The 13,712-nt window shown below is 36.6% G+C and overlaps 2 protein-coding genes across 2 annotated transcripts; one reads left to right on the top strand and one right to left on the bottom strand.

Moving 5' to 3' along the window:
* Nucleotides 1–3,038: 3,038 nt before the first annotated feature.
* On the bottom strand, nt 3,039–5,479 carry LOC114371491. Its single transcript, XM_028328910.1, has 2 exons — nt 4,603–5,479; nt 3,039–3,073 (listed from the first exon to the last, which is right to left on the bottom strand). Exons 1-2 carry the CDS (start codon nt 5,477–5,479, stop codon nt 3,039–3,041), a joined length of 912 nt encoding a protein of 303 aa, XP_028184711.1.
* A 94-nt stretch (nt 5,480–5,573) lies between these two features.
* Nucleotides 5,574–9,734, top strand: LOC114371490. Its single transcript, XM_028328909.1, has 9 exons — nt 5,574–5,797; nt 5,933–6,089; nt 6,523–6,586; nt 6,661–6,772; nt 7,145–7,372; nt 7,564–7,963; nt 8,106–8,420; nt 8,684–8,775; nt 9,452–9,734. The coding sequence occupies exons 1-9, from the start codon at nt 5,574–5,576 to the stop codon at nt 9,732–9,734; spliced, it is 1,875 nt and encodes a 624-aa protein (XP_028184710.1).
* The last annotated feature ends 3,978 nt before the right edge of the window (nt 9,735–13,712 follow it).

Here is a 13,712-nt window from a genome sequence, read left to right as displayed (position 1 = left end):
AGTTACAGTACTTTTGATTATGGGGTTCTACTTGCCTTTCTTCTGTTATCACATTTCTCTTTTCAACTTGGATTGGGTGGCTCCATAGTGGAGTTCCTTCCTTGATTCCAGGGACCTCTTCCTTTTGTTCTTGAAACCGAGTCAACTACCAATAACATTTTAATTTGAGACAAAAATTTGCTTTTAACTCATACAGATGTGACATGTCTTGATCAGGTATGTCGGGGTTGGTGAATTAGAGGATGTGCGGGCCTTCTACTATTCAATTGAGTCAAAGAACAAACCCAAGGAGGATCCTCCCATGCTTTGGCTTACTGTGGCCCTGGTTGCTCATGGTTTTCTCGCATTGTCCTTGAAATTGGTAATAGCATTACCATCTTTGTTTACTAATTTTTAATTTTGAGGATTGTTAGGAAAACAATTACTGATACACTATTTTTTATTGATTAAACTTATTGAAAACTTGGAAATCAGAAGATTCATTAAATTTTATATGAGATCCAACTAATAAGAGTTAGAAGAGTGTATTTTGAACATTTTTCTTTACTTTTTTGCCATATTGTGTACCTATGTAGTAGGTAACAAGAGCTGACCCTTACATTTTTATGTTTACTCTATGTGCGTGTTGCAGGTCCAGTTGCATTTAATCATGAGCAATATAATGGGAGCCTTCCCACTTTGATCTTGAGGCCACAATCATGGACAAAGGTAAGTGCATGCATCCACAGTTTTGTTGCCTAGAATAGATATATATTTTAGCTTTTATTGTATTTGTTTCATCAGATCCTTTTGGATATATATATATATATATATATATATATATATATATATATATATATATATTTGAATTTACTAAAGGTCTTGTTTGAATAAATTTTTCCATACACCTTTTATAGGAGAAAAAAACAAGAAGGTATATCAAATAAGCTTTTTTCCATGAACTTGTTGGTTTACTTTTTCTTAAAGTTGATTTTAACTTGTGCGTAAACAAATTTTACCTTATGGAAGAAACTTGTTTCATTTTTCTTTCTTATTTAGTTTTCCTGTAAGTGCCTATGGAAAAATTTATGCAAACAGGACCTAATTCTGTTATGCTTATTTACTAGTATATAATATTTTTTTATAGTTATTCATGGTAGGTTAGTAGAATTATATTTGTAGGCTTGCCTTTAGTTTGAAACTGGATGATTTGTATGCAACATTGATGGCTGTTGAGTTAATTTGACAGGCTGTTGTATGAAACTGGATGATTTGTATTGTGGATAATATTGAATCGGGAAAAGAAAATGCAGTTTATGTTTATTCATCCCATATAGTTTATTTTTTGTTTATTTAATTTAATTTTTTACACGTCCAATGCTAATCTACCTAAAACTTGTGTTTGGCAGCACAGGTGCTTTCAAATTCAATTTTCATTAGTCTAACCCAAAATGAACATGGATTACCGGATGAAGATGCACAGGTGTTTTTTATCTTGTTATGAGCTATTTATGTGTATTTAATTTCTTTTTATAAGCATATAATGGTTGATGAAGATGCACAAGTGCTGAAAATTTCGTAATTTAATTATGCTTTCTGCTTGAATGGTTTAACACAGGTGCTGAAAATTTCCTAATTTAATTGTGCTTTCTGCTAGAATGGTTTAACCCAAATTTTGTTCACAGGGGAACTTCTTCAACGACGGTCGTTAACGCACCTGTCGTTATATTACTAACATTTTTACGATGTGCCTTTATATCACTGACGTTGAAATGCTCACGAACAAAGACGGGTGAAACGTCCACCCCGACGTTGAAATATTCAAAAACAACGACGGGTGAAATATACCCCGACATTGAAATGAAAAAATACAACAACGGCTTTTATGGGTACCCGACGTTGAAATGGATCCAAACAACGACGGGTTCTTCGATAAAGTGTGTCGTTGAATCGTTTTATATAACGACTATTGTTAAATGCGCACTGATGTTGTCTTCTCATATTACAAAGACGACTCTGGGGTGACCGATGTCGGTGTTGGGCCCGCCGTAGATAGCTTATTTCAACCAATGTAGAAGCTCCTTTTTGTAGTAGTGCAAGAAGACAATTGTGGATATAAGTGAATGTGGCAGGGATGATTACTCTATGTTCACATGTATCTTATTCTGACATAAACTAAAGTAATTATTCTGCTATGATTCATGCTCCGCTATGTATACTTTGAAAGCATCTCATCTATGTAAGTACTAGTTCCCCTACTTCCCATACCTTTTAGGTGTAGCATAGTTGAGTTTCCATTATACTACTAATGAAATAAATACAACCATTATGTGGAGTGTAGAGTAAATCACACAATTTTCAAGTTTGCAAGAGTAAACTAAACCATTTTCAATCTTCACATTACATGCATGATCCTTACAATCACAGGTACTTTCAGAAGAAAAAAAAGGAACAAAAAAAACAGACTTCAAAACAATAATTGATTTTGAAAGTCTCAGGTAATTAGCAGTGGCTGAGAGCATAAGATCATCAAATGATGGGTCTGATTTCTTATTTAAGTTCATTCCTAATTACAAGCACAATGTCATTGTCAAGAACCAACTTATTAATCCAGATTTGGAATAAATGTAAATGATAAGTGTTAAGAAACTAATATAAACTCATCCAAACAGCCCAAGTGAAATTGGAAAATTCTGAATTCTAATCATCCCAAGAGAATAAGGGAATACATAAAAATGCATATGTAAGTCAAGAAGGAACAAAAGGAAAAATGGAAAAAGGTAATATATAATTGGCAGCTCAATGCAAAAAAAGAGATTATACTCACTTCTGTACATATGATTTGTAAATTTAAAAAACTGCATGCTATCATTAGTCTTATGTATGCTAATAATCTCACCATGAGCTAACAACCTAACATATATCAACTAACATAGATGATCCTACATTTATCTCTTGCACGTAATATATGTTATGCAAATACAAATACATACTATTACAGATGCCCCAAACCAATTTCTACCCAAACTAGTGGGTCAAAATAAAGGACACTTCCTGAGTTAACCTGCATACCTGATACTCACCTGCATCCATCCTGAAATTTTAGCATTTCCATATTCAATTATAGATTTCATACTAAAAGGCATGTTATGAAAGGAAATATTATTTTCAATGTTACTCAAATGAATCCTTAGGTCTTTTTTGAAATTGTGAAGTGCTTTTCTAGAAATGTAATCAGACTCAAATAACAGGTTCAGAAAGAACCTTTTTACTGCATAAAAGACAAGGGATGGATGGTAAATTTTGTCCATACATAAAACCTTCAAACCAAGACTTTGAAGGCTTATAATAAATGGAAGAATAGTTAGAACCCCTCAAGTCTTACAACAGTCAATAAAAGAAAACTACACATTGGACTAGAAGAACAGAGAAGTCAAAGCAATTCTTGAAAGCGTTCCATCGAAGACAAATCTCATCTTTATTGAAGCCCCATTCGCTGTCCATGATCTCATGGTCAACCTTTCACTTGAAAACTTAGGGCTTTAACAATTAGGTTTTTAATATAGTTTGGAGTCTCTAAAAACATAGAAGATAAATAATTAGCTAATCCTCAAGATAACACCAGTTGATTGCTTTCTTTTAATCTTTGGAATGAATTGTTTCTTATTCCAACGCATTACCTTATTCATGTACAATAACTATATGGAAATGGAAGGTCATGCATTTCACAAAATGAAAACACATAAAGAAAAAGAACTGTAAAATAAAATAACAGCGAAAGCCATAACTGGAAGTATAGAACTACAACAAAAAGAAAAATCTTGAAAACAAAAATATAGCACTAACTAACATGTATAGGTCATGCATTATTATTCACCCAAAAAAAGCTCATGCATTATTAATAACCAGCCAAGTGTCCCCTACAGTTTTAATCCCTATCCAAACTGCTATGGGGCCGAGACATGAATGCATCTATGTTATCCCAACACATAAATAGATAAAGCAATGCTTTTCACTTAAAAAAGACGCACCTATTTGGGAAAAATGTAAATTATATTAAACCCAAAATGATACAACAATAAACGAGGCATACCCCGTAGCTAGAGAAAAGCAAAAGCCTCCCTAATACAAGAAGGCCTAGATCAAGATGCTAAAACAAATGCAATAGGTGCGCTTGTCTATACATAAGAAATTTTATCTTGCTAATAACCTCTATTACAGAAAATTGATAATCATCAAAAATCAGCTTTTTCCTAGACAGCCAGATGCAGTAGACTGTAATTGCTATAGTCAGGCAACGAAATTTTCCTTGAACACCTGATTTGGATCTGCCCCTAATTAAAGAGTCAGTAATGCACTGCAAAGAAGTGAAACGCCTGCGGAAAAGAGCCAAATCACGAATGTGAGCCCAAACTTGGAGAGATTTCCTGCAAGAAAAGAACAAATGAGCATTTGACTCAGCCTCATTTGAACATAAAGGGCAGAAGGAACCCTTGTTAAAAAAAGTAGTTTTGTCAAGAGTAAGCAACCGGTTCCTTTTAGCAAGCCATAGAATGAAAGACATCTTAGGGGGGATTGTTGGGTTCCATATAACAGAACACTAACTAACAGTAGGCTTGGCACCTCTAATGTATTCATAGACTTTGCCAACAAGCAATTGTCCATTGGTTCTCCAAGATTGAATCCTCTTTTTGGCCTCTTCCGTACTTAGCTCTTTAGAGATAATAAAGTCCCTTATTTGAATGATTTTCTTTATCAAAACTGAATATGATGAAGAAGTATTGTAATTCCACACATCACTCCGTCTGAAATAGTAATGGTGAACCCATAGAGAATCTTTCTTACAATGAAAGTCCCACAGGATACAGGAAAGAAGCGCAAGGTTCCAGTCCTTGAGATTAAAAAGGCCTAAACCCCCTTCTCTTTTCGGAGAACAAACTACTGACCAAGCAACCAAGGGCTTCTTTTTGCCAATATCCGCTTTGCCCCACAGAAAATTACGGCACGAAGCGTTGATCCGGTCCAAAACAGATTGAGGTAAAGGAAAAATCCCTATCCAGAAATTCACAATCCCTTGAATAACTGCTCTGATCAACTCTAGCTTACCTGCATAAGATAAAGACTTCCTGCTCCATCCCTGAATCAGGCCAGTAATCTTGGAAAGCAAGGGAGCATAGTGGCATACATTTAATCTAGATGATAAAAGGGGAACACCCAAGTATCTAAAAGGGAAGCCACCCAAGCTAAATCCAGTAAGCTGCTGAATATGAGAAAGCTCATGAGTCCTAATACTGGATGAGTATATGGAAGATTTATCAGAGCTGATGGAAAGCCCTAAAACCCTACAGAAGTGTTGAAGTTTGGCAAACATAGTTGACATAGAAGGGATATCTCCTCTAGATAGAAGCATAATATCATCTACAAAAGCCAAATGAGATAGCTGAATACCTGCACAGTTGGGATGAAATTTAAAATTGGCATCATCCTTGAGGCTGCTCATATCTCTGGAAAAGTACTCCAAACAAAGCACCAACAGATAAGGGGAGAGAGGATCCCCTTGTCTAAGACCCCGTTGCCCTTTGAAGTGGCCATAAATGGATCCATTGACTGCCACACTAAAGGAAGTGGAAGAAGAAGAGTATGTGGAGGAAGCTATGCAGGGTGATATGCCGATGGTGAGAAGGCTGTTCGAAAATCAGATGCAGCCACTGGATGACAACCACAGAGAAAATATTCTCCACACCAGGTGTGTTATTAATGGTAACCTGTGCTATTTAATTATTGATGGAGGAAGCTGTACCAATGTTGCAAGATCCAGGTTAGTGACCAAACTGAATTTGGAAACTAAACCCCATCCTAGGCCATACAAACTTTAGTGGCTTAGTGAAGATGAAGAGGTGAAAGTGACTCAACAGGTTGAGGTGTGTCTCACCATTGGGAGATATAATGATAGGGTGCTATGTGATGTGGTCCTAATGGAAGCGACCCATGTGCTATTAGGAAGACCATGGCAGTATGATACCAAGGCAGTACATGATGGCTTCACCAACAAAATCTCTTTCAAGCAAGATGACAAGAAAATTGTTCTCAAACCGTTATCTCCTAGAGAGGTTTGTGAGGATCAGATAAAAATGAGAGAAAAGAAAAAGAGTGAGACACTTGAGAGAAAAAAGAGTGAAACACTTGAGAAGGAAAAGAGAGGAAAGAAAAAAAGTGAAACACTTGAGAGGGAAAAGAGAGAAAACAAACAGAATGAAACACTTGAGAGGGAAAAGAGAGAAAACAAAAAGAGTGAAACACTTGAGGGCAAACAACTTTGTTTAGCAACAAAAAGGGAGGTAAGGAGGGTGTTTTGCGCGAGACAACCCCTCTATTTATTGTTTTCTCAACGTCAGATGTTGTATGCTAACCCAATTGATGAATTTAAATTGCCTTCTGGTATTGAGTCTCTTCTGCAAGATTTTGATGATGTGTTTCCAGCAAGTGTACCGGATGGTTTGCCACCATTGAGGGGAATTGAGCATCACATTGATTTCACTCCAGGAGCGTCCTTGCCCAATCGACCAGCTTATAGGAGCAACCCACAAGAAACTAAGGAGATCGAAAGGCAAGTGTTCGAAATCCTAAGCAAAGGTTGGGTGAGAGATAGTATGAGTCTGTGCATTGTACCTGTCATTCTAGTACCCAAGAAGGACGGCTCATGGGGGATGTGTTCTGATTGTAGAGCCATAAACAACATCACCATCAAGTATAGGCATCCAATCCCCAGGTTAGATGATCTTCTTGATGAACTGTATGGTGCATGTGTGTTTTCTAAAATTGATTTGAAAAGTGGCTATAATCAGATTAGGATCAGAGAGGGAGATGAATGAAAAACTGCCTTTAAAACAAAATACGGTTTCTATGAGTGGATGGTTATGCCATTTGGTTTGACTAATGCACCTAGTACTTTCATGAGATTGATGAAACATGTTTTAAGGGAGTTTATTGGAAAATTTGTGGTGGTGTACTTTGATGATATTCTTATCTATAGCACTAGTCTTGATTTGCATGTTGTACATTTACAATCATTTTTAAGTGTGCTGAGGAAAGAAAAATTGTATGCCAACCTAGAAAAGTGCTCCTTTTGTACTGATCATGTGGTGTTTTTGGGTTTTGTTGTTAGTGCTGAGGGAGTACGAGTGGATGTGGAAAAGGTTAAGGCCATCCAAGAATGGCCAACACCTAAGACTGTTAGTGAAGTGATGGTATTTCATGGTTTAGCAAGTTTCTATAGGAGATTTGTTAAGGATTTTAGTACATTGGCTGCTCCCCTGACTGAAGTTGTTAAGAAGAATGTGGGTTTCAAATGGGGTAAGAAACAAGAAGAGGCCTTTGCTGCCCTCAAGCATAGGTTAACTAATGCACCCATTCTTGCTATGCCTAATTTTGCAAAATCATTTGAAATTGAGTGTGATGCGTCAATTGTGGGTTTGGGGCTGTTTTGTTGCAAGAGGGTCATCCAATTGCTTATTTTAGTGAAAAGTTAGGAGCCACTGCCCTTAATTATTCAACTTATGATAAGGAATTGTATGCTTTGGTTAGAGCTTTACAAACTTGGCAACATTACTTGTTACCCAAAGAGTATGTCATCCATAGTGATCACGAGTCCTTAAAGTACTTAAAAGGACAAGGAAAGCTTAATAAGAGGCATGCTAAGTGGGTAGAGTTTTTAGAGCAATTTCCATATGTCATCAAACATAAAAAGGGGAAAGGGAATGTAGTGGCTGATGCACTGTCTAGGAGACATGCTTTACTTGCTATGCTTGAAACTAAACTGTTTGGTCTCGAGTCTTTGAAAGACATATATGAGCATGATGTGGACTTTGCTGAAATTTTTGCTGCATGTGAAAAGTTTTCTGAAAATGGTTACTATAGGCATAATGGATTCTTGTTTAAAGCAAATAAGTTGTATGTGCCTAAGTGTTCCATTAGAGAGTTGCTTGTGAGTGAATCACATGAGGGGGGGTTTGATGGGTCACTTTGGGGTTCAAAAGACCCTAGAAATTCTGCAAGAGCATTTCTTTTGGCCTCATATAAGGCGTGATGTGCATAAGTTTTGTGATCATTGCATTGTGTGTAAAAAGGCTAAATCTGAGGTTAAACCTTATGCATTGTATACTCCTTTGCCTGTTCCTGAATATCCTTGGACTGACATATCTATGGACTTTGTTTTGAGGCTGCCCAAAACCAAGAATGGAAAGGCTTCTATGTTTGTTGTTGTTGACATGTTTTCTAAGATGGCACACTTCATACCTTGCATGAAAGTGGATGACGCTTGTCATGTGGCTGATTTGTTTTTCAAAGAAATAGTGCGGCTTCATGGATTACCGAGGAACATTGTTAGTGATAGGGATGCAAAATTCTTCGTCACTTTTGGAGGACCTTGTGGGGCAAGATTGGTACTAAATTGTTGTTTTCTACTACTTGTCATCCACAAACTGATGGTCAAACTAAGGTAGTCAATAGGACTTTAGGCACACTGCTTAGGACTGTTTTAAAGAAAAATCTTAGATCTTGGGAAGCATGTTTTCCTCATGTTGAGTTTGCTTATAATCGGGTTGTCCATAGCACAACTAATTGTTCACCATTTGAGATAGTGTATGGATTTAATCCTTTGACTCCTCTTGATTTGTTGCCTATGCCTAACATTGCTATGTTTAAGCATAAGGACACACAGGCTAAGGCCGAGTATGCAAAGAAGCTGCATAAGCAAGTGAAGGCTCAAATTGAAAAGAAAAATGCGAGCTATGCAAGGCAAGCCAACAAAAGAAGAAAGAAAGTCGTGCTTGAACCAGGTGATTGGGTTTGGGTACACCTGAGGAAAGAGAGGTTCCCAGAACACAGGAAGTCCAAACTTCAACCTAGAGGAGACAGACCATTCCAAGTGTTGGAGAAGATCAACGACAATTCCTACAAGATTGACTTGCCTAGTGAGTATAATGTAAGTACCACTTTCAATGTGTCTGATTTGCCTCCTTTTGATGCAGATGGATGAGCCTTGGATTTGAGGACAAATCCTTTTCAAGAAGGAGGGAGTGATGAGGACACAACTAAGGGCAAGGACCATGAAGCACTTGAAGGGGCCATGACCAGAGGCAAACTTAAACAGGCCCAACACAGTGATGAGGACACAACTAAGGGCAAGGACCATGAAGCACTTGAAGGGCCCATGACCAGAGGCAGACTTAAATAGGCCCAACACGTCATAAAGACAAGGCTGGTCATTTGTACAGTTGTCATTGATGATGATTGAAGGCCCATGTTTCCATAATTTTTATTTTATTTTATTATTTAATTATTGCAATTAACGGACTTTATTTCATTTTAGGGTTTGGTGGTTGTGGCTAAAACCTATGCCTTTTCACCTGCACCAATTTAATTCGTTTTAGGGTTTCATGAACTATATATATTTTTGTCAAAATGAATGAAGGCACTTTTGGCATCCTTTTCAATTACGTGAGGAAGTTTCTCTCAAGGTTCCTGTTGAACCAAATTCTGACTTATCAAGGTTGATTCCTTATGGTGTCACCGTGACTTATCTTCCATCTCTGGAAGTGGTGACCCTCTTCGTCAACATTCCTGTATCAAACGTTCCACCCCGTAAGGTTCACTTCAGGTATGAATTACAACCAATCTTTCAGTTGATGTGGAAGGTTGACACTCTATATAATCAATTTCAAAACCTAAGTCCCCCAATTGATCACTCCCACTGATCAAGTCATTTTCAATAAACTTGGCATTTCTTGATTCCACAATCCTAGTAATATGATGTGGACAATAAAACCTATAACCTTTAGACCTTTCGGCATATCCAATGAAATACCCACTAATGGTCCTCGGGTCAAGTTTCTTCTCTTGTGGGTTATACATTCTCACCTCAGAGGACAACCCCAAACGCGCATATGTTTCAAACTTGGTTTCCAACCTTTAAACAACGCAAAAGGTGTCTTTGGGACAGCCTTGGTTGGAACACGATTTAATATATACACTGTCGTCTTTAGTGCTTTAGCCCACAAGGATTTAGGAAGATTGGAGTTGCTAAGCATACTTCGCACCATGTCCAATAATGTCTGGTTCCTTCTTTCTGCCACACCATTCTGATTTGGAGAACCAGACATAGTGTATTAGGAAACAAACCCATGTTCTTGAAGAAACTTCAGAAAGGGACCAGGTGCTTGTCCATTCTCAGTATACCTGCCATAGTATTCTCCACCTTTATCTAATCTCACTATTTTTATTTGCTTTCCACATTGGTTCTCAACTTCAGCCTTAACGACTTTGAAGGCATCCAATGCTTCGTATTTGTTATGAAGCAAATAAATATTCATATATCGTGAATAATCATCTATAAAGGTGATAAAATATTTCTGACCACGTGCATCCATATCTGGACAACAAATATCAGTATGAATTATTTCTAATATGCTTGAACTCCTGTTAGCACCTTTCTTAGACATGTTGGTCTGCTTACCCTTAATGCAGTCCACACAAGTCTTAAAGTCAGCAAAATCTAGAGTATTGGGTACCCCATCTTTCACTAACCTTTTAATTCTCTCAATGGAGATATGTCCTAATCTCCGGTGCCATAACATAGAGGAATTCTCATTAATATTACACCTTTTAATACCAGTTTGAACATGCATTGAACTATAAGTGGCACTATTTTGTAAACCAATAAGATAAAGACCATCAGACAAGATACCATTCCCAACACATTCAAAATTATAAAATAACTCAACTGATGTGTCTTTGAAATTAAAGGAATATCCAAAAAAAGGTACAAGTCTTGAAATAGAAATCAAGTTTCAGGAAAAACTTGGTACATAAAAGGTCCTTTCTAATTTTAAAATAAAGCCACTACTTAAAGTCAAAATGCAAGTTCCAATGGCCTTCACATGTGAGCCTAGCTTATTGCCTGATAAAATGTTTTGCTCACTTCCCACTGGTTTCCTTAGGTTTTGCATACCCTGTAAAGAATTTGCAATATGAATAGTAGATCCAGGATCAATCCACCAGGTGTTAATATTAACACTAACAATATTAGATTCATAACATACTAATGAGATTGATTTACCTTTCTTCTCAAGCCATTTTTGGAATCTGGGGCAATTCTTCTTCATGTGTCCCTTCTTCTTGCAAAAGAAACACTTTGCCACCTTCTTAATATCAGCTTGAGGTGGTATTTTACCATTCCCCTTCTGATTAGCTTGAGACTTAGTTGCTTTGTTCTTCCCATAAGCAGTAGTCAGCAATGCACTTTCACCCATCTCCATTACAAGCCTTTCTTCTTCCTGAACACACATGGTCATTAATTCATTGATAGACCATTTAACTTTATGTATGTTGAAGGAAATCTTAAACGGCCCATATTCATGTGGAAGGGTGTTCAAAATGAAATGCACTAGGAACGACTCAGACATATCAACCTCTAGTTTCTTAAGTTGAGCTGAAATATCTCGCATTTTCATGATGTACTCACGCACACCTTTCACACTGGTGAGCCAAAGAGAAGAGAACTTCATGATCAAGGTGTTTGCTAAAGTCTTATCAAAAGTGATGAACTGGTCATCAATGTCCTTAAGTAAGTCTCAGACCTTTTCATGCTGGTCAACAGAACCACGTATCCCAGCTGAGATTTTGGTCTTAATGAACATCACGCTGAGCCAGTTGGATCACTCCCACCGCTCATATACCGCAACGCCAGCTGGGCTACTTTCATTAGTGATTGTAGGTGGTTCGTCTTTCCTTATAGCATAGTCTATGTCCATCCACCCCAATTGCAGAAGAATTCTCTCCTTCCATATCTTATAGTTATCTCCTTTGAGTTCGGGAACATCACATTAAATATCAGAAAAACTAATAGTTTGAGAAGCTGCAAAATTCAAAGGCTTATGTCAAAATTTGAGGCATACTAATCTTAATTGTATCTTTTACCAATGTAAACATACCATAAAATTGAATCTTGTGACATAAAAATTGCCTGTGGGCTAAATTTTTAATTCAATAAGAAACAATTAAACCTTATGATAGAATAATCAAATTACATGCTTAAATTCATGATTTACGGGTACAACATGAAAATAATTTAATTTCTATCGCAAATATTTACTTTATGATAAAATCAAAAAATTATACATACCTCATGATGCCTGTGGGTAAACCATGAAAAATAATATGTCATTTTATCGCAATTAATTTTACAAATATAATAAAAATTCCTGTGGGATAAAATTCATTATATAAGTATAATTAATTACAATATTATGTCTAATTCCTTATATGATCTTTAACCAACTTAATATATAATTTTAATCAAAATATAGATGTTGCAGCTAGTCCATAATTAATCAAAATTATAAAGATCACTTAGACATAAAACTTAATTATATGAGAATAAATCATATTATCATTTCAAGATTAAGATGTAATATAATTATGAATAAGATTCTCATATAATTTCATAATTGAAACATAATATTTGATTTCATACATATATGCATAGAATAAAATTTTCCAGAATATATTCATGCATAAATTAAATCAAAATTCCATAAATTGTAAAGCAGAATAAGTATATAAGGTATGAAAACGATTGCATATCAAAAAGGCTTTAGTGATTTAGTGGTTTGCTCATATTACAACATTCTACATGAGTTCAACACCCATCTAGCCCAAAACATGGGATTTTTCATTTTTTTAACATTATTCATCATCTTCAACCTCTAGCGGGTCAAACCTGGCCCATATGCAGACCCGGTCTCTGGCTCTGATACCAAATGTTAGAAACATAGGTCATTGCTCAGGGACCAAATACATGTCCTATATATAGAGGCATTCTACCATCAAGAATGCATTTAGTAGCCGTTGCTCAGGGAACATCTACAACTTATTTTAACACGACTAATAAGCCAGAACAAGATCAAACTTTTGTCAATACTGAGGATCAAAGCTATATGATGTTGTCAGTCCCCTCATCAAACAGGTATAAGCCTAAGTTAAATAAAATTAAGTCCAAGGAATTAGTATTTTAACAAGTTCTCCAAGAGTCATATATGTTTGCACAGATTGTTGGTTGAATCTCATAAAAAGGGAAACTAGACTTTTAGTCTCCAATAAAGATTAAATATTTCATAGACAGAATGGATGCCTCATTGCATTTACACAGTTCCATCATACTTCCAACCCTAATCGAGTTTCTTTGAAATGCAGCAAGTTATATGGTTGCGCAAAGAACAGGGGTGCAGATACAACCAAATTCAAAGAGGGGCACCACAAAGCCCTCTTACCTCAGAGACTATGTATAAGAAAGAAAGGGAGAAAGGAAGATGACCTGGAAGCTTACCCACGACAGTGATGGAGAATGGTCGACGACAACGATGACACTGCTGGTGTGCTTCACGACGACACTGCTGGTGTGATTCACGATGACAACCAACTTAGAGAGTCAAAGCTTAAGGGCGCAATAGTACTCAGGTAGTGCAGGCTAGCTAGACTGCGAGAATACGCGAGGAAAAGATTAATTTTACTAGCATACAAAGACGGTCGTTATAAAACCCGTCATTGGGTAATCCAGTTCAACGACGATGCCTATTAAACTTGTCGTTGTAATTGGAAGACAACATCATTTTCGGTAAAAATGTCGTTGAGATAAAGAGCATATTTTCTAAAATGTCACCGCCTGTTAAACAACG

Source organism: Glycine soja, chromosome 10 (assembly GCF_004193775.1).
Source record: "Glycine soja cultivar W05 chromosome 10, ASM419377v2, whole genome shotgun sequence".
NCBI lineage: Eukaryota > Viridiplantae > Streptophyta > Magnoliopsida > Fabales > Fabaceae > Glycine > Glycine soja.
Note: the sequence above shows the minus strand (reverse complement) of the source record. Positions and strands in the feature narration are given on the sequence as shown.